General features: G+C 38.1%; 1 protein-coding gene across 1 annotated transcript in view; it reads right to left on the bottom strand.

Moving 5' to 3' along the window:
* Positions 1-27,152, bottom strand: part of LOC118842851 (catenin alpha-2-like) — a 190,073-nt gene that overhangs the window by 72,474 nt on the left and 90,447 nt on the right. Inside the window, exons 3-4 of the mRNA XM_036750154.1 lie at positions 23,703-23,822; positions 20,134-20,400 (exon numbers count right to left, since the gene is read on the bottom strand). Of these exons, the coding sequence (XP_036606049.1) occupies positions 20,134-20,400; positions 23,703-23,822 (387 nt within the window). The remainder of the gene's footprint in view (positions 1-20,133; positions 20,401-23,702; positions 23,823-27,152) is intronic.

Here is a 27,152-nt window from a genome sequence, read left to right as displayed (position 1 = left end):
TTATGTTTAAAGGTTTCTCTTAAGTGCTTAGCACAGTGCCTGGCTCATAGTAGGTCCTCAATAAATGGTGACCGATCAATTGATCAATTAAATGATTGGTCTAGGAAACAGAAATAGAGCATCAGAATCCACTGGTTTGTATTGAAAGTATCTCCCTTCTTCTGGTAGAATTCCCTGTCTAATTAGAGAGGGGAGAGATAGCAAAAACGCTGTTGTTCTTTAGAACAGCATCTGAGAGGAGTACCCCATATTACTGTCCAGATGAGTGATTTGGAGAAATGTTTTAACTCCTGTAAGAAACAAATCAAATTTGTTTGCTAGTGGAACCAAGAATGAAGGAAATCTACAATTCAAATATCTAAGGCAGCAAATCTATCTGAATTATCCTCAGAAACCTCATCTCTAACCATCTATCACTGTGTTTGTGAATCTCACCAGTGCACATATTTGTTATAAAAGTTATGAGGAAAAATGAATATTTTATATAAAATTGTGTATATGAGAGAGATGGGGGAGAAAGAGAGGATGAGACAAAAGGAGAGGAAAAGGGAAAGGGAGAGGGAGAAGGAGAGGAAGAGGGAGAGGGAGAGGAAGAGGGAGAGGGAGAGGGAGTCAGAGACAGAGAGACACAGAGACAGAGACAGAGTGAGGAGAAGCAAGGCAAAGGGAGGGAGAAGGAGGAAGACTCTCTCCCTCTCCCTCTCTCTCTCTCTCTCTCCCTCTCTCTCTCTCTCTCTCCCTCTCTCTCTCTGTCTCTCCCACACACAAACACACATATAAACACATACACATATGCATGTACATATGGCTGCATGGAGGAGTATGTAATGTGTGCAAACAGCCCAGTAAGGTGTTAGCACTGATCTAGAGGAAGGAGAAGCACATTTGAAATGGACAATATCCACAAAATCCTAGAGATTCCAGAACACTTTTTGTGGGATTTTCTGGGATTTGGGAATTCAGGTCTTCCGAACTCTAGGTCTAGGGCTCTATCCACTGCATGACCTAGATGCTTCTGTCTTATACAGAAATGTTGGTGTTTCTAGATGATACATTAATTTGAAAATCAATTTAAAATAGATCTTGTAGAGAGGAGTAATATGAGATAATTCTAGAAGGGGAGGAGCTATAGGATTTGAAGGACACTGAATGACCTGGAAAGGAGTTTGAACTTTACTTGGTAGGTGATGAGGAGCCAATGAAGAAATGTCAGCAGAGGATTAAGATGATCAAATCCACCCCCAAGAAAGGTTAGTTTGGCAGGAGTAGGCAGAATGGAGTGAGGAAGGGAAAGAATCATGATAGAAAGACCTTTTATAAATGTATTTCAGTCAGCTAGGTGAGTAATAATGAACCATTTTTTCTAAGGTGCTAGCAGCAATTAAATAAGAAAGTCATTCATTCAGTGAACATTTTTTATGAAGCACTTAAACAGAAATCGGAAAGAATCTTGTGTTACTATGTTGTGGTGGGAAAAAAAGTATTTTTTTCAATATATGGATTCCTTATCAGGAGCCACTTTCTTCAAAGTAGAGATTTTGAAAGCAATCTAATAAAACAAATGTTGGCCTCAGCAATTCTAGACCAAAACATCTAGAACTATCCTTTATCATTCATACAGAGACCCACAGACAGAAGGTATTAAACTACCTGTTTTGAAGACATTGAGAATGTTGAGAACTGTACAGGACATTGAGTGGAGTCAGCATGTGTAATATGTAGCACAATTCCAGCAGGAATAATGCAAACATCTTCCCATCGTCGTAGTTCATGTTTGGACAACAACCATGCCTGCTTATTGACTTGGGCTTTGATAGCTCCAGTGAAAGAGGCAATGGCATTTACCGTACCCTGTACAATTCCCTATTGAGGAATGGTTGGAGTGATGCATACCAGCTAGCTGCAACTTCTGCTCAGAAGAGCTGGGACAGAAACAAAACATAGAGACTAGAGGATATTGTTGAGTCTTTCAAATTTGAGAAAATAATTGTGAGAAAAATGGGTATTCAAGAGACTTACAATTTAGTTGAGCAATAAAAGGTCAATTGATATGAAGTTTTTAAGAAAGTAAGCAACTCACCTTTTTTATAAACTATTCTCAGAGAATGAGAAGGGAACCTATCAGGACTGCTACCCACAATTACTTAATGTCCTCGGAAGAATCGAGAGGGCTGCCTAATGAGCAGGGAGAGAAGTGGTGGCCACTGAAGGCCTCAAATAACAGGCTATGTATAAAATGCACAATATATTTCTGATGGAGATGTGGCAGTGAAAGTGAGGCTGCAAGTCTATTAAGAAACTCATGGTAAGCGCATGTCAATTACCAGCTCAATTTTAGGAGCAATTCACTAACGTAGTTATCTGGACAATTTCTTTTTCACAAACTATGGGCCCTCTATGTTTCTTCTCTCCAGAGCTACCTCTTCATATCCTTAAACCATTTATCAATTGGGGAATGGCTCTTTTTCTAATAAATTTGAATGAGTTTCTTATATATTTTGGAAATGAGACATCTATCAAACGAACTTGAAACAACAATTTTCCCATACCTTTTTTTCCCTTTATAATCTTAGCCATATTGGATTTGCTTTTGGAAAATACAAAAAAAAAAACACCAAAAACCCAAAGTTTTTAATTTTATGTAATTCCAAATACCTATTTTCTCTCTTGCAATCCTCTCAATCTCTTGTTTGATCATGAGCGTTTCTTCTAGCTGCAGATCTGATAGGTAATTCCCTCCACCATATTTTCTGATTTGTTTATGATGTGATCATGTCGGCATTTGGAGCTACCATGAGATTATTTTTTTTGGAACTGGGAAACATAATAATGAAATTCATATGCAGGCACCCCTGGATGTTGTTGTTGTTAGAGATCATTATATACTTTACAAATATCACTTCATTTGATCCTTGTAACAATGCTGTGCAGTAGCTACTCTTAGGATCCCCAGCTAAGACAAAGAGAAAGCAAGTGAGTTGCCAGGGCTACAAAGCAAAGCAATGTCTGAGGCTGGATCTGAACTCATCGTCCTCTCTACAGGGCCGATGCTCTATTTTCTGCTCTACATCATTGCCTCAAATTCCCGTCTAACTTCTTTGGCTACAATCTAGGTTCCCCTTTTAGAACTAAAAGCATGAATAAAAGGTTTCATGATTATTTTTTGTAGTCTGATATTACTCAGTTTCCCCAAACTGGATATTTCTATGTAGAAAGAAGATAAGAGAATTCTACAGGGCTGCACTTTGAGGTGCTCTACAAGCTGGTGTATTGGGGTCATCACAAAAGGTAAACCTGGAGCTAGGAAATCTTGAGTTCAAATCAGATGCTTCAGAGCTCTGTGACCCTGGGCAAGTCTTTTATCCTCTGTCCACCTCAGTTCCCAGTCCTTTCCTCTATTAAATATGGCTGATAACAGTACCTACCTCCAGGATTGTTGTAAGAATAAAATGAGATAATATTTGAATAGCCCTTTGTAAACCTTAGAGGCGGCTGGTGATCCAGCGTAAAGCACTGGGCCAGGAGTCTGGAAGACGTGTTGAAATCTAGCCTCAGACACTACTTAGGTGTGTGGCCCTGGGCAAGTCACTTAACCCTTTTTGCCTCAGTTCCTCACCTACAAAATGAACTGAAGAAGGAAATGCCAAACCATTCCTGTATCTCCTCCAAGAAAACCCCAAATGAGGTCACAAAGAGTTGGGCATGACCGAAATGACTGAACAACAAATCGTAAAGTGGAATATAAATGCAAACTATTGATGGTGAGGAGGATCATATTGGAAAAGCAAAATCCTCTGAATAGGAGAATTTAAGTAATAGTAAGAGATGTTTCTACCAGGTAGTATATAGGCATTTCAACCCAGCATAGGTAAGAACGTCCAGCCTTGAAGTCAAGAAGTTTTGGGTTCTAGGCCTACTTTTGAAACTGACTAGTTTGTACCTATGGATGATTTATTTAACCCCTCAGTGCCGCCACCCAGATAACTCTCTGAGGATATAAATGATAGAGTTACTAAATTAAATCCCTAGAGAGATTTTTTCACATTGCTGAGCTCTCCATGATAAAGAAATCATAGATCTTTTAATGGTTATCTAATAACTGATAGAATCAAAGGTCTGCCTTCCCTCTGCCACTACCACACACACACACACACACACACACACACACACACACACACACACAGATATAAATAAGTTTATCGTGATGTTCTGTGATGCTAAGTTCAATTGAAGCCTTTTTTATTTTTGCTGTTGTTACACTCCTGATTTATTGGAACAGCCTCCTGGCCAGGATTTGGAATTACAAAGCAGAGAAAAAGCAATCCATGTCTGAGGCCAGGTAATTAGACCATCATCTCTGTATGACATGCAGTGCATTGCAAAGCATCCTTAGTCTGAGCAATCCACTCTTTGGCCCATAAAGGAACTGTAATGCTTAAATGTCCCTAGATAAAGGTTCATGAACTCAGTCAATCAATGACACCTCAGGTTTCCAATAGAAATGCTGCAGGTTTCTAAAAAAGGACACAGATGGCTAATTGTCCTTCCCTGCTTGATGCTTTTCCACATGCGTCTCATGAATGGTGAGGTTTGTGTCAGTGTGGCATCAGTTGGCATGGGACAAGAAGCTCTCAAGGCCTGGAAGAAACATATTCCTTTCTTGGAAACACTTGAATCATCTCATCAGAGGCCATGTTCCCTGTACTCACTTATCTGAGCCAGAGTGTGCAAAGGCATATTCTCCTTTGGATATTAATTGTCCCTCTTTCACATCCCTGGGACGGCCACACGCTTACCAAACAGAGATCTGAACAATGGGAAATGGGCAGAGGAGGTTACTCATCTCTCTGGCCCTAGATTACTACCCATGTCCCACCCTAGCCTTTCTCAGAGGGTCTCTGATTGGGACTCAGGCCTTCTTTTGTGAATTCTAGTACAGCTCTGGGGTGGTGCCTACTATCAGATTCCACTTGATATTAACTAGAGAACAGTGACTTAGGGCATAGTAGGATGCCTAGGTGCTAAGTCTATTCATGTATTTTTTACGCTCTGAAAAGAATCTGTGTAGAATTACAAAGATCAGAGCTCAACTCCTGCACCTACTACTTCCTGGGTATGTCATCTCACAGCCTCAGTGTACCAGAAGCATACCTAAGACATTAGCTGGCTAGGTATTATTACTAGTGTTAGTACTGTATTTTTATTTGAAGAAGGAAAGTGATCAGGCAGCTGGCACCAATAATAACAATCACATTATATAGCACCTCTGAGGTTTGCCTAACACTTACACATGCCATTTCATTTTATCTTTACAAACTCCCTGAAGGTAGATGCTATTACCATCCTCATTCTCCATGACCAAACTGAAGCACAGAGATATTCATGGTTTTACTCAGGGTCACACAGCTGATATGTGTCTGAGGTTGGATATGAACTTAGCTCTTACTCATACCAGGTCCAACATTCTGGATAGTAAGTAAGTCTCAAAATTAAGGGTGAATGAAAGCAAAAATAAAATAGAAAAAAATCTAATACATTTGTAAACAAGGCATATCTTTATTCATTAAGTAGTACGATAGGGCAAAAAGTGGTGGGGTAGTATTGTCCTCTGTTTTAAAGAACGTGAAATCATGGAAATGGAAATGGACAAAAAGTTAATAAAAGTATACTTGGTATCGGGTCATTAAAGAATTGGGGACTTTTGTTGCCAATTGCATCTGTTTTCAATGTTATTTTTAGTAGTAACTAGATGAGATAAAGATGAAACCTCTCTAATTCAGCTGTCAATTTTCTATGAAGAGAAAATCATTCTTTTTTTAAAAGCATACATATAAATATATATACGCACACATGCATATATTCTGTTAGAAGAAGTAAATATCTGAAAAAGTAATAATCTCAATTAAGCCCTGATGAGACATATAAGAAGAAGGACTTGAGTTAGAATTCTTGGAGATAATATCACAATCTGATAAAATGTAAGTCTGTGTAGAGGGGGGATATCTTCCCCATTCATTAATTCCAAATTCTCTTCTCCTAGCAACCTATTCAATGCAGAAATTGTAAAAAGAAAATGGGTGAGGCCCAATGCTATTCTTTCAGTAGGGAGCATTATAAGTGGGTTTATTTTTATTCTTTTTAAATTCTTATCACTATGATGATTCAATTAAATTCACGAAGCATTCACAATGTGCCTATGATTGCCCAGCACTGTGCTATACATTGGGACTAAAAGACAAAAGAGGAAACAGCCCCTTACTCTATGAACTTCATTCTAATAGCAACATTAGGATTCAGTAAACTATATCCTACCTGGTCAGGAAATAGATTATTCTGGTTACGGTAAAGTAATTATATGTGCTATGAACAGTTTACCTCAATATTATAGCAAAACACATGTGACACTTGGCATCAAGGGACCTGAGCGTGATTTTCAAATCCATTACACACATTAGCTGTGGGATTTGGGACAATTTATCCAGTTTCTCTGAGCCTTTGCTTCTTCTTTGTATGTTTTGGGAAAGCTTTATAAAATTTAAAGCTCTAGAGAGAGAGAGACATATTTATTTTTATATTCTTTATTTATTTCTTTATTTTTATTTTTTTTTGTCTTTTTTTTAAATTTAATATATTAGGTTTTCACCATTGATTTTCACAAGAGTTTGAATTACAAATTTTCTCCCCATTTCTACTCTCCCCCCCACTCCAAGATGACATATATTCTGGTTGCCCTGTTCCCCAGTCAGCCCTCCCTTCTGTCACCCCACTTCCCTCCCATCCCCTTTTCCCTTTCTTTCTTTTACAGCAAGATAAATTTCTACGCCCCATTGCCTGTGTATCTTACTTTCTAGTTGCATGCAAAAACTTTTTTTTTTGTTTTTGAACATCTGATTTTAAAACTTTGAGTTCCAAATTCTCTCCCCTCTTCCCTTCCCACCCACTCTCCCTAAGAAGTCAAGCAATTCAACATAGGCCACATGTCTATCATTATGTGTAACCCTTCCACAATACTCATGTTGTGAAAGACTAACTATATTTTGCTCCTTCCTAACCTATCCCCCTTTATTGAATTTTCTCCCTTGACCCTGTCCCCTTTCCAAAGTGTTTGTTTTTGATTACCTCCACCCCCATCTGCCCTCCGTTTTATCAGCCCCCTCTTTTCTTTTATCTTCTTCCTTCTTCTTTCCTGTGGGGTAAGATACCCAATTGAGTATGTATGGTATTCCCTCCTCAGGTCAAATCTGATGAGAGCAAGATTCACTCATTCCCCCCTCACCTGCCTTCTCTTCTCTTCCTACAGAACTGCTTTTTCTTGCCACTTTTATGTGAGATAATTTACCCCATTCTATCTCTCCCTATCTCCCTCTCTCAATATATTCCTTTCTCATCCCTTAATTTGATTTTATTTCTTTTAAATATCTTCCCTTCATCTTCAACTCACCCTATGTTTGCGCTCTCTCTCTCTCTCTCTCTCTCTATATATATATATATATATATATATATATATATAGATAGATAGATAGATACACACACACATACATACACTTTCACTTATACATATATATACATAAACATATGTATATATGTATATTCTCTTCAGCTACCCTAATACTAAGGTCTCATGAATCATACATATCATTTTTCCATGTAGGAATGTAAACAAAACAGTTCAACTTTAGTAAGTTCCTGGCAATTTCTTTTTCTTGGTCTTTTTCTTGATTATCTTTTCATGCTTCTCTTGATTCTTGTGTTTGAAAGTCAAATTTTCTATTCAGTTCTGGTCTTTTCACTGAGAAAGCTTGAAAGTCCTCTATTTTATTGAAAATCCATATTTTGCCTTGGAGCATGATACTCAGTTTTGCTGGGTAGGTGATTCTTGGTTTTAATCATAGCTCCATTGACCTCCGGAATATTGTATTCCAAGCCCTTCGATCTCTTAATGTAGAAGCTGCTAGATCTTTGGTTATTCTGATTGGGTTTCCACAATACTCAAATTGTTTCTTTCTGGCTGCTTGCAGTATTTTCTCCTTGATCTGGGAGCTCTGGAATTTGGTGACAATATTCCTTGGAGATTTCTTTTTGGGATCTATTTGAGGAGGCGATCTGTGGATTCTTTCAATTTCTATTTTGCCCTGTGACTCTATAATATTACGGCAATTCTCCTTGATAATTTCTTGAAAGATGATATCTAGGCTCTTTTTTTGATCATGGCTTTCAGGTAGTCCAATAATTTTTAAATTATCTCTCCTGGATCTATTTTCCAGGTCAGTGGTTTTTCCAATGAGATATTTGACATTGTCTTCCATTTTCTCGTTCCTTTGGTTCTGTTTTATAATATCTTGATTTCTCATAAAATCACTAGCTTCCACTTGCTCCAATCTAATTTTTAAGGTGGTATTTTCTTCAGTGGTCTTTTGGACCTCTGTGTCCATTTGGCTAATTCTGCCTTTCAAGGCATTCTTCTTCTCATTGGCTTTTTGGAGCTCTTTTGCCATTTGAGTTAGTCTATTTTTTAAGGTGTTGTTTTCTTCAGTATATTTTTCAGTATTTTTTGGGTCTCATTTAGCAAGTCATTGACTTGTTTTTCATGGTTTTCTTGCATCCTTTTCATTTCTCTTCCCAATTTTTCCTCTACTTCTCTAACTTGCTTTTCCAAATCCTTTTTGAGCTCTTCCATGGCCTGAGACCAGTTCATGTTTTTCTTGGAGGCTTTTGGTGTAGGCTCTTTGACTTTATTAATTTCTTCTGTCTGTATGTTTTGGTCTTCTTTGTCACCAAAGAAAGAATCCAAAGTCTGAGACTGAATCTGAGTGTGTTTTCGCTGCCTGGCCATGTTCCCAGCCAACTAACTTGACCCTTGAGTTTCTCAGTGGGGTATGACTGCTTGTAGACTAAAGAGTTCTATGTTTCACGCTTGGGGGGATGTGCCAGCTCTGCTACACCAGCACTCCTCCTTCCCCAAGAACCCCCAACCCGGACTGTTCTTAGATCTTCAGCAGGCTTTTCACTCCTGCTCTGATCCACCACTTAATTCCTCCCACCAGGTGGGCCTGGGGCTGGAAGCAACTGCAGCTGTACTTCTGTAGCTTCCCCACCTCCGCTGCCCCCTGGGACAAACTCCTTTTTTCACTCTGTCGCCAGCAGCTTTTCCCACTAACGTTCTCTGTTGTCTTTGGTGTTTGTGGGTTGAGAAGTCTGGTAACTGCCGCAGCTCGCTGATTCAGGGCGCTAGGGCCCGCTCCGCCTGGCTCCTGGTCTGGTTGGTCTGCGCCACTCATGCTGGCTCTGCTCTGCTCTCCTCCCAGCTCTGTGTGGGATAGACCTCACCCAGAGACCATCCAGGCTGTCCTGGGCTGGAACCCTGCTTCCCCCTGCTTTTTTGTGAGTTCTGCAGTTCTGCAATTGGTTCAGTGCCATTTTTATAGGTTTTTGGAGGGACTTGGCGGGGAGCTCACGCTAGTCCCTGCTTTCCAGCCACCATCTTGGCTCTTCTGAGAGAGAGACATATTGTGGTATGGAACTAGAATGAGGCAGAGTTGGGTTCATATCCTGACTCTGACACATCATAGTTGTATTGCCCTGAGCAAGTCACTTAATGGTGCTGCTAAGTTTCTTCATCCTAAAAGGCAAAAACACTATCTCTCTCTCTCTCTCTCTCTCTCTCTCTCTCTCTCTCCTCTCTCTCTCTCTCCCTCTCTCTCCCTCTCTCTCTCTCTCTCTCTCTCTCTCTCTCTCTCTCTCTCTCTCTCCCTCTCTCCCCCCTACCTATCTGTGTGTGTATACATATACATACATACACATACATGCATGTGTGTCTATATACATACTTATGTATGTGTGTATGTAAGTATGCATGTCTACCTTACAGGGTTGTTGTGGGAAATAAATGAAATAATGTAATTTAAAGGGCTTTACAATTCTTAAAATAATGGGTAAAGGCAAACTTTTCCTAGCTTTATTATTATTAAAATGAATAATTATTAGTCTTGGAAGACAGAATATAGTTATATACATATGTATACACGTACCTATATATACATATATATATGAGTGTATGTATGTATACATGTATGTGAGTATTCCTCAAGGATGTTCAATCGTGTATGTGTACACACTCATACATAATACATATATGTATAATATATACATGTATAATATAATATACACATGTATATATGCATAACGTGCTAAAGGACATAATTGAACTTTTCTTTGAGGATTCAGAGCAGCCCAAGATCTTGTAGAACCTCGAGGTTACCATAATGATCCTCAAATTACCATCATGCCATCATCATACAAGATCTTCAGTGGATATAGTGGCTGATAAATATACATTTGACCTCTATTATACTTTCTTTGTGTTTTATCTTTTTTCTCCCAAAAGTCACTAACCTACATTTGATTATTACAACCACTTCTATGTAGGGCAAGATCAGTGTTTCTGTCCCTATTTTCCATAAGAGGAGACTGAAGCTCAGACACATTAAAGACTTTTCACGCTCATAAAAGTAACTAGTGGCGAGGCTAGATCATTATCCTTAGGGTCACTCTTCCTGTATTCTTTCCATTAATAACAAAATCTCAGAAATTTGGATAAAACATAATCCTCATTTTATAGATGAGAAATGTGAGACCAAGGGAGATGACAGGAATTGCTTAAGCTTCATGGTTACTCAGCAGAATCGGGACTGAAACCCAGTGATCTTGTTCCTAACATAGTGTTCATTTTTCCACTATGCTATAGATCTATACATAAATGAAAGAAAATATATTTATCAGAAATCCACATCAGTAATGATAAGTGAAGTTATTATTCCAAAAGAATAATCTTAAAAAGAAGTAGGGAAGCAAAATGGTGAAGTGGAAAGAGTGGTAGATTGAGATTTAAAAGGACTTGGCTTGGCCACTTCTTATGCAGAACCTTGGACAGTTCCTCAACACTCATAGATCTCAAGTTTCTCAAGAGTCAAATGGAGCGGTGAGACTATTGATCTCAAACATCTCTTCCATGTCTAAAATCTATAATCCCTTGATATATGAACAGTACAAAAATATTGGCTTTCTTTTTTAAATGTTATGATTGTCCACCAGATGTCACTGTAAGGCAAAGAATGCTATGCCTTATCTGTGTTAAAATTCATTCACTGAGAGTGGTTTAAATGGAGGACATTTATCAAGTATTCCAACGTATATAAGCATGTATGTTTATTGATATGACGTGACAGGAGGCAAATTCACAGGAAGCAGATGAATAATGACCAACATGGCTGACTCACACTGTCAGGATAATGCAAAAATCTGTTTCCATAAAACTTGTACAAAATGCCTGATCAATGGATAATTTATCATTTAAAGAAGAAAAGTCAAATGGGAATATATATCACTAGCACTGGTACATTTCTCTTTTTTCATCCAAATGGAATCCCTGTCTGCTTTGGGATTCTAGTAAATGAACATTTCAGGAGCTAATAGAGAGAAATGGCTGATTTGGGGCTTCTCATGTTGGAAATTTGATTTATTATTGTTTAGCACATAGAATTGAACTTGTTATAGAAAAGACAGTAAGGAAAATAGGCAATAAATGAAAGGCCATAAATAGTGAATTTTAATTCTGCATGAGAAATATGGATGAGAAAATAGCATCACAACATTTTTTTAAGAATATCAGCACCCCAGAGCAGTGACTGCATCCCTCTTTGTTTTATATCTCTAGCACCTATTAATTTCTGGCAAACAGTAGGAGCCAAATGAACTCTTTGAGATCAATTTGTTAATTCTAATGTTGTGTTCTAATATATTAATTTTTATCAGTGTGGTAAATGGTCAACTTACAGGAGTATAGGAGCTCCAACATTGACACATCATCAAGCTAGTATCCACGACCTTGCTAGTGCTCATCTTTGCTAGATATTCACTCCTATTCTACCTCAAAACCAATGCAATGCTCACCTTCCCCCAGCAAGAACTGATCTGAAATGTGCTGGCAAACATGGCACATTACTAACCACAAACTAATGAGTATCACTAACAGCATGATTGTTTTATCCCCCTCCCTAAAAAATTCTCAATCTATAGGTCTTTTGATGATAAAGACAATTCTTCTAACACTCTCACAAAGCAGTTCTGGTTAAGAACCAATTGATGATCCTCTTTTAAAATTCCGGAAGCCTGGATTCAGGTGCACTTGTATCACTACTAAGTAGCTCAAAATTCTATGAGAACATTTATTCCCTCTTTTTATGACAGCCATGAAAATGCTGGTAAAAGAAATTATGTGTTTAGAATTTTTTTGCTTCATTTTCTTTTTAGAAGATTCATTTGACTTCTCTTCTTCTAAGGGTAATCTAATAAGAAATGACAGAAGTATCCACATTAAAGAAAAGAAACTGAAGATATGGCGTTAATAAAAAGCTATCCTAAATGAGGAAAGTTAACTTCCTGAGATTTCTTTGGAAACAGAATAATTACCCTTTTGTAGGAATGGTAGTAATGTAATTAGCACACAAAGCAATGTTTGCACCCTCATAGAAGCTTGAATACATAAGGTCCATGTGTTATTCATTTGTGAAAACTGGATGTTTCACTTCTTGGAAAAATGACCAGATGAGAGCATTGTATAATCTTGGGGGTTGTGAAGGAAACAAAGATATATAACTCTGAGGACTTTTGGAGAGAATCAAAACAATTAAATACTTAATTTATACCTATAATTACAGCAATAGTGGTGGCAATGTTACCTTTAATGCAATCTTGAGCTTATGAATACATTTAAACTAGTTGTAGGCATTTTCTAATACCCTCATATCATCCTTCCTCATGGTCTCCATACCATTATCTCTTTCTCAAGAATTTTTCTGGGTACCTGGCTTACAATCTTTCTTTCCTTTGTATTCCAGTACTTCCATTTATATGGTGATATCTCCTCAAATGTTCTGACTTCTCAGTTCATGAATCTCTTTAGCACCAACAATATTCACCTTCAATCCACCCCAGAAACCCATTCCCCCAGAGACTCACTCTTTGTGATCTCACCATCTCCCATGGGTGCAACTATCACATTGTATGCAATTTACTCCTACATCTATAGATCTCGCTAGCTTTTCTTTTCTGAGTTGTAGCTCTCCATCAATAATTGCCTATTGGGAATCTCTAACCAGATGTACTGAGAATAGGCATCTGAAACACAACATCTACAAAGCAGAATTGATTTTCCTTTCCCTAAAGCCAACCAGTCTTCCATACACAATTTCTATGAGGGCAACATCATCCCTCCAGTTACTCAAGATTTGGAAATATCTTCTGTTTTTCCTTCTCTGTCATTCTTCTCAAACAACCAGTTGTTAAATTCTGTTAATCCTCCTTTCACAATATATCTTCTCTTCACTCACACATCTACCACCCTAGGTCAGGCCCCCCCCCTTCACCTCTTAGCTAGATTATTGAAATTGCCTCTTAAACAATTTCTCTGCCTTCAGTCTCTCCCCTTTCTAGTCCATCCTCCATAAACCTGCCAAAGTAAAAGGTTCCTAAAGCACAGATTTGACCATCCCACTTCACTATGAAATAAAATAAAATAAAATAAAACAAAACAACATACTCCAGTGACTATCTCTCAACTCTAAGATAAAACACAAACCCTTTGCTTCAGCTTCTAAAGCCCTACACAATCACTACAGCACACATTCCTAGGCCCATTATGTAATAGTCTGTCTTATGCCTACCATAGTGTTGTCAAACTGGCCTTTTTGAGATGCCTTTTATACAACATTCCACTTTCTTTCTCAGGATCTTTGCACAGATTGCCCTCATAAATCAAATACGTTCTCTCCTCACTTCTTTTTCAAAGAATCCCCAACAGAGTTTGAATTCTCTTACTGCCACCCCGCCACACCCCATGGTCTCTCAGCAGAAATTACATATTTAAAATTATATAATTATAAAGTATTATATATTATATTTATGCATCATAATGTCACATGCAAAAGTTATGTAATATACAAACACATGTCATTGGTATATACTATACACTGTCACATTATATAATTGTTTTATAATAATATAATTGTGTGTGTTTGTGTATTGCATTTTGTGTCTTCATGTTGCCTCCTCCCCTCCCTCCAATACAATGAAATCTCCTTGAGTGCAAGGACCATTCCATTTTTCCCTTTGTATTTTAAGCACTTCCTCTACTGACTGATGTATTGCAAGTATTAAATCCTTACAGAATTGTATCCTTAGATACAGAGGGCAGGTTTGTTTTATCTTATAATAGAGAAGGGGACAAGCTATCATCATTCTCTCAAGCTTCTCTATAAAGGCTCACATCAGATGGGACAGTGGAAAATGAAGCTGGCTTCTGATCTCCAAATAACGAAATCTGTAATGTTTTGGCAGTGTAGTGAGGATCTGTAATGAGAAAATTTGTGACTGCGACATGTCTGATTTTCCCAGGGGTCTCCATCTGGGAAAGAATTTTCTGGAAATGAGATCTGCTGAAATCTGTTCTAACGTTCTTTCTGATGGCTTAAAGTAAAGTATGTAAGAACGCACTACTCCTCATTACCAGTTTCTAGTTTCTTAAATATATATTAATATAAGTTTCACTTTGGTAGGTTAGTCATCCTCTCCCTTCCCATCCCCACATCATTTCAGAAGCTGCAAACACACTGGACCGAAATGAACAATTTTCAGCCGCCACATTTTTGACAGTGTCTGATTTTTCATTTGATTACCAATCATTTTCCTTTTTGCTATTTTAGCACCAGGCTCTCATATGACAGTTCCCAGTCATTAAACCACTGCTTTTTCTCATTCTTTCACTTCAGAAATCACTATATTGAATTTAGATGTCTAGCCATAATAAGTGTCAGAAAACAGGTCACTAAGTCCAAATTACATTGAGATTACCAGGCTGCAAACAAAGCCAATGTTTCAGAAAAATAGATGGTAACAATGAGCCTTTACTTGGATTGTGATGTGTAACTAGCAAGCTAGAAATCAGTCAGTGGCATTATACCCCAGAAGGTCACAATTTTATGCATTTTGGACTGCTGATGTATCTTTTTTCCACATTTAATTTGGGAGCATCTTACACAATTATGACTAATTTGAAGGGAAACAGATCAAAGATAAATTGTCATTTTTAATAGATAGAAATTACTCTGTCTCTATTTGTAGTACATTACACATTGTCTGCCATGACATTTAAAATATTTTCACTTTTGAAATACAGTATTTTAGAGATATGCTTAATTTATTGATGCTATTGGTGCTTTTTACACTTTGCAATTGACTGGTCTCTTTCATTTGGAGATCTCAAAGCATTCTACTCATTTGAATATTAATTATATTTATGTCGTTAACATGCATAAAATGTCTATTCAGTAGAACAATAGAATATGTGAAAAAGTGATCATAGGAAGCTTAATGCATTTCAACCCAGGAAAAGAAAGCAAGTTAATAGTAGCCCTAGGAACAGCACTCAGAAATTGAGCCTAAGGTATGTGCATTCCAATTTAATGCTAGACGAGCAAGATTGATAGAGCACATCAAAGAATCCCTAATGTGGTTATGTGGCACTAGTGAATTACAGGTCTCCTATAAACTGAAGAAAGTTGGTAGTTTTATTTTTCTGTGAGGGAAATGTTCAGAAAACCACAGATAAGGATCTTCTAGGATATCTGTTAGTATGGTAAGTATGTGTAAGGGAAGAGCTTGAATGGGTTAATTATATCCTACCTATGGCATTCTAATATTTAACTATTGCTTGTGAGAAAGGGTATGAATTCAGTTGGATCTATTTAGTGAGGGTAACTGCATGGATTCACGTCAACTAGAATAAATCACTCTTTGACTCTGTGACAGTACAACTGGGAATGAGAAAGGGAGACAAAATGTTAAACTGGATAACAATTAAAAGCAAAAAAAGTTCCCTAGAGGAATCATATGGTCTGAAACTCCCATTTCTTTATATGCATGCTTATATAGGCATTGTTAATTCACATATGGTTTTATTCCCAGAATTAACTCTAATTTAAGGTAAAGTACATTTTCTCATATTGAAGAAAAAAATGGCTCTGACTATATCTTCAGGTTAGGAAGACCTGGGTTGAAATTCTATGTCAGAAACTTACTAGATGAGTTACCCTGGGCAAGTTAATCCCTTAGCTTTAATTATCATCTCAATGTAGATGATTCCAAGATCTATATTACTATCCACTGAATAGTCTACTATGTATAAAGTAAAGGCAGCTTGCTGGTGTACTTCAGGGTAGCCCACTGGGTTGGGAAGACCTGCATTTATGGCCTACCTACGACATATACTAGTGGGTTACTGTTTCAACAATTTGGCTAGCAGCTACTTTGGGGGTGAAAAACCAACACAAGCCCAATAACAAGAATGCGGCAAGCCCACGTTCTTTTGATCTGCTTTACTAAGGAAAGCAATGTTAATGGGTTAACAATCTTACTTTAATCCAACATACAAATATCATTCACTTGGCTCAGAGGAAAAAGCCAGAATCCTGAACTTCAGAGCAAATACAAACAACTTACAAACATACATTTACGAACAGAACAAATACAATTCATAGTTACCAAGGAACCATCAACATCTGAGTTCAGCTGGGAGCTCAACAAGGCTGGCTCAGAGTCATGTGCCACTCCTGCTGTGACTCAGAGCTCCAAAAGAGAAAGCCAACCTATGCGTTTATAAATCTTGTTCAGGGTCAAAGGTGAGTCACACATGAAACTCACCCATGTGACCTAAAATCATCACAAAAATGCAACTTAAACTCACATGGTCTAAAACCTCTGATGTCACAAACATGTCACTCAAATCCATGTAAACTAGGTTTTACCTTGAGTCAAGGAGGTCATCAAGTACTCCTAATTTAATCAAGGAAATAAAGGCCAAACTCTTCAAGGTCACTTGGTTGAATTAAGTGCTAAGAGCCCATCTTGATTCCCAATACAGTTACTCAACCTTTCAATGTGATTATGTGAACCCATTTTTGCAAGTGAGATCATGGACAAAAAGTGCTTCACGATCCTTACCACTCCATATAAATTGCAAAATCATTTTTTTCCCTTTCTGTTTCCACTGCCATCATCTTGATTAAATTCTTCATTACTTTGGGCTAAGATGACCACAATAGCAAAATAATTTGATCTACCCACCCATAGATTTTTCCAAGATTTAAATCTATTCCACAGAGTGCAGCCATATTAATCTCCTCAAGGCACAGAGGAGACCAAGTTACTCCGTTATGAGATAGCTTCCAAACTCTCTTCCAGTCTAGTATTCAAGAGGAGATGTGTGTGTGTGTGTGTGTGTGTGTGTGTGTGTGTGTGTGTGTGTGTCTGAAATTGTGGGAATCCTACTAAACTCTCCTTCCAACTCTATTTTTATACCATAGTCAAATAAGATTTCTCAGCAATCTCCAAAAACCATGACCTTCTTCCACACCTAGATCTTTATTCATGCTGTTCCCTTCTTCTGAAGGAAATGACCTCTTCACTCTGGTCCATCCCTATATCTTTAAGACTTAGAGGAGCACAGAATTTAGGTCTGGAGATTTCAGAAATATAAAAATTGCAGAAATTCACAATTCAAATACATAGGCAACAAGGTGGCACAGTGGATGGAATCCTGAACTATAAGTCAGGAAGACACGAGTTCAAATCTAGCCTCAGACTCATATTAGCTGTATGACTCTGGGCAATTTAAATCTCTTTAGGTCTCAGTTTCCTCACCTGTAAAGTGAGGATAACAAGAGCTCCTAACTCTCAGGACTGTGGTGGGGATAAAACAAATATATGCAAACCATAAAGTACTATATAAATGGTAGCTACGATTACTCCCAAAGCATTCTACACTATGAGATATTCAACTGACCATTTAGACTCTACTTTAACACCTCCAGTGAAAAGTAACCAACTATATATCAGAACAGTTCACTCTTCTTCTGGCTAGTTGAATTATTAGAAAGTTTCCCACCTTCATCACCACTCATTTAAGGTCTTCATTTATCCATCTCCAGCTTTAGTCTACTGCTCCAAGTTTTACCCGCAGGGCCGAGCCGAGCAGATCAGTGTAATAGCCTTTTCAACATTTAAAGATGGCTAAGATGATTTCTCTTTTCTGGACTCTACATTCCCAGTTCCATCAACTAATCCTCCTATTACATGGATTCAAGGCTCTTCACTAGCCTGGGTATTCTGCAGTTTATCCAATCTATTGCTAAATTGCAGGATCTGGAAGGAGTACAGCCTTAGAAAGGAAGAGTACTGAAGGATTTTTTTGCCTCCTTATTCCTGGAAGCTATTTTTTCCATGTAGACCAACACTACCTTAAAATTTTGGCAGCCACAGCATTCTGCTCACAAATATTGAGCTTTTGGTTCATTAAAACTCCTGGATCTTCCTCACACAACTATGCTTTCCCTCTCTGGTACTAGTAACACTGAATATTTGAACCCAACTGTGAGACTTTGCATTTCTTCCCATTGAAATTTCATTTTATTATTAGATTCAACCAAATGTTCTTGGTGATCAAGGCCACATGGGCATTAAACAACAACTGCAACTCAAACCAGGTCCTCTGAGAAAAATGATTATTTCTCTCTTGTATTAATAACAATTATTGAATTAGAAACAAGGTTTCCCTCCTTCTATTCCCTCATCCCCTATAGGCTATTCAGTCAGCCTTTCAAAGGCAGGGCTGATAAAGAAATGAAATATTGGGCAGACACACCCTACTGGTAAAAATCGGATCTGTTCAAAAGGTAAAGAAACTTTAGTTCAGGTGAATTGATGGATCCTGGCCCATTGTGTTTTACTCAGACAGGTCTGTGTAGAAATAGATTCCCTTTTGCCTGTATTACCCTAGATAAGGTGATATGGGTAGAGACAAGTCTGTTTTACCAAGACTGAGTGATGAGAATAATGTCTTCCAGACCCTCATACAAGCATTGACCCAAAGACCCATGAGGGGTCTTTGGTATCTGAGGGTGCCACTCACCCCTTTTATTAATTAGCCACTAGCATGATTAGTAAAATCACTAATTACCCAGAAACTTTTTTGAGCTTTTTTATATGTCACACCCCAGAATAAAAGGCCACTGCAACTCCCATTAAACCTCCATTTCTTTAATGAGCCCTGCCTGAATGTCCCTCCTCTAAGCCCCAGAAGTATTTTATTTATAATATGTATTATTACTTTTTTATTTCTTATTACTTTAGTCTTGGATGTATAATTATCTGTGTGGCTCTTTTATTCCATTTCTTATGCGTTAAGGTTGTATACAGCAGAGATCGTGCTTAGTACTCCTTTGTAGTCCCCACAACACCTACCATGGTACAATTACTGCAGACTGGAACTGACTGTACATTTTTAGCCTTGCAAATAGATAGGTAACTAACTAGATTTGGACACAGTAGATTTGCAAAGCAAATTCTCATGTATGGTGTTTTCACATAACAACACAGCAAATGTCTAGTGAATTAAAGTGAAGACAGGCCTTTAAGTGTCAATTCACGGCCAAGTTAAGAGAGGGTCATCTTTCCTTGAGGTTCTCATTGCCAGACAACTGGGAATGAGAGAGGCACATCCCTGAGTCATGACTGCCCTTGACTTCAGTATCACTTGGTTAAAAACAAAAAAACAAAACAAAAAAGAACATCCTGATTGAAGGTGAGGAGTCTTCTCTGCAGTCTAAAATGATCAGGTATCCACAGCATGAAAACAATGAAGAGAATCCTTCACCTTGGTGCCAACTCCTGGTATACCTCTTTATATCCTCTCATGTCATTTCAGACCATGGGACATACCCCTAGAACATTAGCTCTTCACTAAGTAAGGGAGCATCATATAAGATTTCTGTTGGGCTATGATTATGGCCCATTGAGGGTCATTATTTCAAAGTAAGCTAGAGTACATAAATCCTTCCTTAGTGCTCTGGTGTTTTATAAAACCAGAAATAGTGTTGATAAAATTTTGCCTTGCAGAGATGTTGCAAATAATACCAGTATTAATTGAAAAGAAATGTTTTGATATTATTTTGTTCCAATTCCCCCCCTGCCAAGTTTCCCAGTGGACGGTAGGATTTCGTGTGCACACCATGTGATACTCACGTCAAACTCATTGAGGGCAGCAGCCAGCTCCCCAATGCCAGTGTGCCCTTTGTTTTCATCAGTGGGCGAAGTAGCCTGAGCTGCATTTGAAATGCCAGCGATAGCTTCCTGGACTTGTTTGAACACATAGTCCCGGTTGGCCCTTGTGGCAGCCACATCTGGGTGACGGAGAAATGCTTGCGACGCTGTGTATAGCATAGTGGCATTCTTCTTTAGAGCCCCTCGGGCAGCGGCCATCTCATCCCTACAGTGAGGGTCCTTCAGTTCCTGAACAAAGGAAGCATGGAGACACACCATAAATATACACGTTTGTCTTCAAAATCACTTGGAACCACAGAGTGAAAAGGAATCTTAGGGATCATGAACTCAATTAGCTGTTATGTTACAGATGAGAAAACAAAGGCCCAGACATGTAGTCACATCCTTAGCATCACACAGGCAGACAGTGGCAGAAATGGGACTCCCTACTGATCTATACATGCACCTTCAAAACTGGGTGCAGAGTAATAGATATTGAGTTTATGGCAGGCCCCTCATAGCCACCTGGCCTCCTCTTTTAAATAGTTTTCCTTTCAGAAAGACTTGGCATCTCTGACAGATCAATTCTTAGATTTTTTGACCAAAAAAAAGAGCCCAATGATTAAGAAATCAATGTCACTCTGGAGCCAATAGAAAAGCTATTTGTGAGTAACCCTTAAGAGAGTGATTAAATCTCCAGAAAATATTCTCTTCATTTGAAGAGATAATGTTGATGGAAAGGTGGTCCCTACTCACCAGTTGGGTTTAGGAAGCAAAATCACCTCTGTGGGGGAGGGGATGGAGGTGGAAGGCAGAGGTGTTCCTGCTGTAAAAAGGGCATGGGTTTCGAAGTTTTAACAATTTAAAACTGTGGAGTCTCAGAGTTGGAAGGGACATCTATACCTGATAAATTCACTTAAGAAATAAATAATTCACATACTGGAAAAAACAATCCCCTATTAAAACACACAATCATTCAGCCTTTATTTAAAGACCTCCGGCACTGGGCTCAGTGACCTGGCCGAAAGTGCATGCCTACTGAGGTGAACTGAACTTTTCTAGGGCTAATCCATTCCACTCCGGGACAGGTGGGGTTGTTAGGAAATGTTGTGTCCCTAAATCTATGCCTCTGCAGCTTCCAACAAAGACTCCTTATTCAATACCTTGGGACTGAACAAGGCAAGTCTAATCCTTTATCTAGGTGGCATCATAAAGTGCTCAGTCTTGAGTCAGGAAGACCCAAGTTCAAAATCAGCCTTAGACATTTAATAGTTGTGTGACCCTGGGCAAGTTGCTTATCCCCTTAGTTTCATTTTTCTAATCTGTAAAGTTGAGATAATGATAACGCATTCCCCCAGTGTTGCCAAGATCAAATGAGATAACATTTGTAAAGTGATTTGCAAAACTTAAAGTGCTATATAAATGCTTCTGCCACCACCACCGCCAAGACCACCACCACCGGTACCACCACCACTAACAGCACCCCCACTACCACCATCATCATCACCATCAATAATAAATCAAAAAGATCCTTCAAACACTTTAAGTCTACTTCCATGCCCCCACCCATGTTTTCTCTTTTGCAAACTAACAATTCTCAGGCCTTTCAATTAAAATATTCAGAAAGCTGTCCCATGCTAGAGCTTTTTCTAGTGGCATGCCCTTATCTGGTGAGTGACAGGACAGGGATGTGCTGAAATGATTTCTAGGCATCAAACTCAGTCTGAGAAATTCACATGAGATCTGCTGACTGTGCTAGGGGTTTCTGACTGTGACAATAGATGATTATCAAATGATCAAGCATCTGCTTGCCTGTCTTTGATCACCAAGTCCAAATGGATGGCATCCAGCAGGAAACGCAAACTTGAACTGTATATTTGAGCTCAAGAAATGGATGGATGGAAAGCAAGGCACAGTCTCACACTTACCATACATAATGAATTCTCAAGTAGCTGAGAAAGGGATATGAAAGGAGATCCTGAACAATTGCATCACCACCATCACTATCACACCTAAATTTTAACCCACATTGGTCTGATTAAGAGTGAGGGAGGTGGGTCAGGGAAGAGAATGTGGGCACATATATGTGTCTGAATGGCTCTCTCTGAAAGCATCCCACTGGGGGATGTTCTTAGCCTCTGCGAGTGATGTAGAAGAAGACAATGCTATGTACTCTTCCACAACACATTGGTTTTCTGTTTGTTTCTTTGTGAGAAAGGAAACTGAGGTGAAACCACTATATTTTCTGAGCCAGCCTGGAAATTCTTAGAGCCTTGGGTTATCATATAAAATGGTTAGCTATTTCTTTTTTACCTGTGACATCCAAAGCTCTATTAGGCGTGCATGATATAAAACAACCATGACCACCACCATCATCAAACTACCATGATTGACTTTTTTCCCATCTGTTTCTCTACTGATGTTAATGCGGAAGGGAGGAAGAAACTCTTCTCTACAAGAAATCTTTGGAAAGTAATGTCATCTTTCAGAGCCTCATCATCCTCATTGGCAAAATTGAGGGGCCTGGAATAAATGATCACCCAGAAGTGTAGAATCTTAGAGCTGACTAGTCTCAAAGTCCATCTAATCCAAACCATGTCTGTGAAAGAATCCACACTAAAATGAAGCCAACAAGGGTGCATCCCACCTCTGTTTGAAGACCTCTGACATATCAACAAAACATTCACTTTGTATGGATTATATAAAAGTACAAAGAAAGCCAATGAAAACTGTACTAACGCTAACTTCTATTCTTAGTTTTCAAGGCACACCTTATGTTTAAGAAAAATAACCTCAGACTAACATTAACATACCCAGGGTCCACAACTAACCAAGACACATCCATTAAGTACTCACTATGTGCCAAGCACCAGGCAAGGTGCTGGGAATACACATACAAAAATGACACACCCCCTACATTCAAGGACCTTATACTCCAGGAGCAGGATATAACACCCATAAGTGAGCAGTGACCAGGGAAGGGAGTGGTGGTCTTGACAGTCACCAAGAATTTGAATGGAGCCAGAGACAAGGATTGGCCCATCCTTTCAGGAGCATTGGTAGTATTCATTTAATTATTCTTCTTAGAGCAAGAGTTAAGAATTGGGAAGAGGGGAGGGCTTAAAATCTGAAGGCAAGGTACATTCCATGATTTCTTAGTGGGTGTCAGGATGTGATGTAAATATGATCTGGTGTTGCTTAAATATAATGGGCTAACATGAGTTTTCTTTCACTTATATATTAAGATTGATCATCTAAGTTATGGGTCATCATCCTAGATTTTTATGGAACATGTAGTTGGCTAAGAAGAAAGGTATTTTTCACTTGTATCAGAATATAATTATTTTCTTTTGAAACTGCATTGGATCACAGTTGAGAAACTACGGTCTCAAAAATAAAAATTCCTCCCGAAACTGACATAAGGAATTGGCTTAAATTCAAGAAAAAATATGGCAAATCTTAAGTAGTGTGCCAAATAAAAAAATAACCACTATGATTCCATGAAATTTAGCAGTTCTTCCTCTCCTCTGGAATCCCACAGGTTTCCTCACCTGCTGTCTTCTGGCAGCTACATAGTTCAATTTCACCATCTCTTTTCCAAACTCCTTAAAACGATTTGCAAGGTCTTGCTCATTTGTAGCATTTTTCACAGCTTCCAGAGCTTCTTCAACCTAAAATAAAAAAAGGCAAAAGCATTAAAGCTGAAAGATGTTTAAGGTAAAATAACATTATTTAAGATCATGCTGTTATAACATTTTGAATTGACTTTCCACAGTCATGTAAATGTTCAGAATATATGCGTGTGTAAATCTTCCCTGACTACCACAAGAAGGAGGAGGAATCACTGTTGAACTTTTATTAAATATCAAAGGAATTTGAGAGAAAAAAATAAAGTCACCCAACTGAATTCAACCAGCATTTATTAAGTCCAAAGTGGGGTGATACAGGTATCCTCTGTCATTCTAGGTACCAGCATCTCATCCCAACAGTCCCCAAATCTGGTCTATTCTTGTGTTAATACCTCATAGAATGTCCCCTCAACTCTGTGCTCATGGCCATGAATCTGGAACAAGGAAATATGAGCTCTTCTCAGGAATACTAAAATGGCTGCTTAACTGCTGGCATTTAAGGTCTTCTATAATCTGATTCTAACACTGTTCACACAGCGAGTGGTCAGTCAGTATTATTCAGGAGAGGAACAATGCTCCAAACAGTAGAAATTAATTCTCGAACCACCAAACTGACATCAACAAGTCAATTTCTTACTTGAATAGAGTCAAGATATGGAATGGTCAGGTCAAGTCATTGCTATGAAACTTACAAATCACTTAAGCCTTCTCCATTTTTTGAAGTGTATAAAATGTGGATTATTATATGTATACCACATTTCTCACAGCGTTGTAGTGATTTTTTTTAATTGTGAAGGAATTTAGACATTTGAATTAGCATTACTATGAAATTATTGTAAAATGAATTGGCCCGTTGGTTACTTTCACCACAAAAAGATAAGAGTAGCCAAGAGTGTGCCGCACTCAGATTGGACAGCATTGTTAAATTTTCCAGGGAGCAATGACTTCTCAGGAATCAGTGGAGGCTACATATTGGGGCTTGATTTATTGTTTTGTTGATTGTCTCTCCTTTTGAAAGAGATGGAGAAAATGTTAATAGTACAAAATAAAATTAAAAGTGTATCTTGTGCATATTTTTTTTCCTGGAGAGCAAGTTATTAAACATTTTTCAGCATCCCGTGGTTAGTTGTCTTCATTTGAATAGGTCCAGACATATAGAGAGATCACAATCAAGTGCTGAGACAGAAGAAAACATCTACTCCAACCACTATCCCCATACCACACACTCATATCCAAATGCATTCACATCTGCACCTACGTGCATACACACCTATGCCTATCTGCATAAGCACCTGGAAACATACAAACACACATGCACACTGCATTTTGTGGAGCTCTTGAAGCAATAAGATACAGGCCACATAGGCTTTGTGGGAAAGAAGGGGTGATCTGAATGGAAATCAGTGTAGGGAAGAGCAGACTAAGACAAGGCGTCAGATTTCTGTACAGCAAGAACTTCTGGATGCTCTGGGGGGAAGGTGCTGAAAGGGATTGAAAGATCTGAAAACTTGCAAGAGACAGAGGCAGGAAATGAGCCATGAATATGTCTGAATTTCACGTAGAATTTACTATATTGGTTTGCGTCTTATTAACATTCAAGTTATGCCTAACTGCTTGCATGAAATGTCTCAGTCTGAAGTTGTCACTAAAGTAGGCCAAACAGACATAGGGAAGTCCAATTACTTCAGTTATTTAAATAAAATACATTAAAATTTGACCAACTCATCCAAAAGCAGCAATATAAATTACTAATATCATTCATTTACATTGCATAATGTGAAAGTACAGTGTAGAAAAGACAGTGATTGCTATCATTAAATCTTTTATCCAATAATGCAGTTTAGTTTCATTTATTGGTTCATTTAAAAAGACTAATTCATTGTGGGAAGAAAACAATTTTAATATGAACTAAGCTATTTATTGCAGTATATTCTTTTCAAAGAGCCTCAAACTACACATAACTTTTCATTTTAATTGTTCACGCTGAACCTCTCTATAATTTCTATATTTAATTAGGGAAATTATTAAAAGGCAAATATGCAGCCCAACATAAGTCTGCTCCAATGGTCATTGAAGCAACATTGACTACAATGAATCTACACACTTAGAAAAGCAGTTAAATCATTGTTTTGTTGGTGGTAGGTGATTTGTTTTGTTTTATAAAGGCAAAGGAGGCAATCCTGCTGTATCTTTCAATAGAATGTAAGCTCTTTGAGGGGAGGATTCTTTTTAATTTGTCATTTTAAAAATTCTATCCCCTAGTATTAACCCTTGCAAACAGCAGGCCCTTATAAGCTTATATAATAGGTGATTACTGCACACCCCTTCTCTTAATACAAGGGGAAATTATTATGAGGCTATTTCAAAAGCATTTTTGATCTTACGAAGATTTGGAAAAGTGATATTCCTCAGGCATCATGGGGGATCAATGAACAGAGACAGCCTATGACACTTGAATGGAGAAAGGTCTCCAGAATGTTGCATCCTGTCAGCTTAAATATGTTTGCTCTCAGCACATCACAGGCTCAGTGCATTGCAATTCAACAAACATTTACCACTGAGCCATAAGCCAACATCAAAAATAAACAAACAAATAAAATTCCAGAGTTTGCCCTCCAGAGCTATCATTCTACTTGAAGCATACAAGAATACTGACATATGTAAACATGAATTAACACGAGAAGAGGAAAAAGCACCTGCGGGGAGGGGCAGATTAGAGAGTATTTCTTGAAATAGGAGACTTCACACAATAATCTGGGCTTTAACCTGGAAGGGAGAGATCACTGCAGGACTGCAGAATGGTAGGATTAAGGAGATAAATTGGGGTGAAAAATAATCACCTGTATGCATAGCAATGAAGCTAGGCATCGACGCTTGCCAGAGAGCATGGTAGATCAAGGGGAGAACCTGACCTAAACTGGGTGTTGGCAAAGTCATAACTGTTTGAAGTGAAAAATAGGGTCGAGGCAAGAGTCTATATCAGCCAAACCAATCTACGGCAAGACAAGATATATACATATACACACACATATATACATATATATATATATATATACATATACATATATTTTTTTTTCTTAAAATTAATAGTATCTTATTTTTCCCAATTACACAGAAAGGCCATTTTCAAGACTAGATTTAGGATGGATTTTCATGTGCCTATAAACTCACCGACTCAATGGTTTTAAGGATTAACTTTGCTTTATCTTTCCTTTAGTTGGAGCAATTTTGTAAAAGATCTCTTGTCTATATTCTTATAGTCAGTAACATGTGTATATATATATATATACATACATACACATATATACATATGTATATATAAACATATATATATATTATATATACATATATATATAAACATATACATATATA

This window comes from Trichosurus vulpecula, chromosome 3, assembly GCF_011100635.1.
Source record: "Trichosurus vulpecula isolate mTriVul1 chromosome 3, mTriVul1.pri, whole genome shotgun sequence".
NCBI classification, from domain to species: Eukaryota; Metazoa; Chordata; class Mammalia; order Diprotodontia; family Phalangeridae; genus Trichosurus; species Trichosurus vulpecula.
Note: the sequence above shows the minus strand (reverse complement) of the source record. Positions and strands in the feature narration are given on the sequence as shown.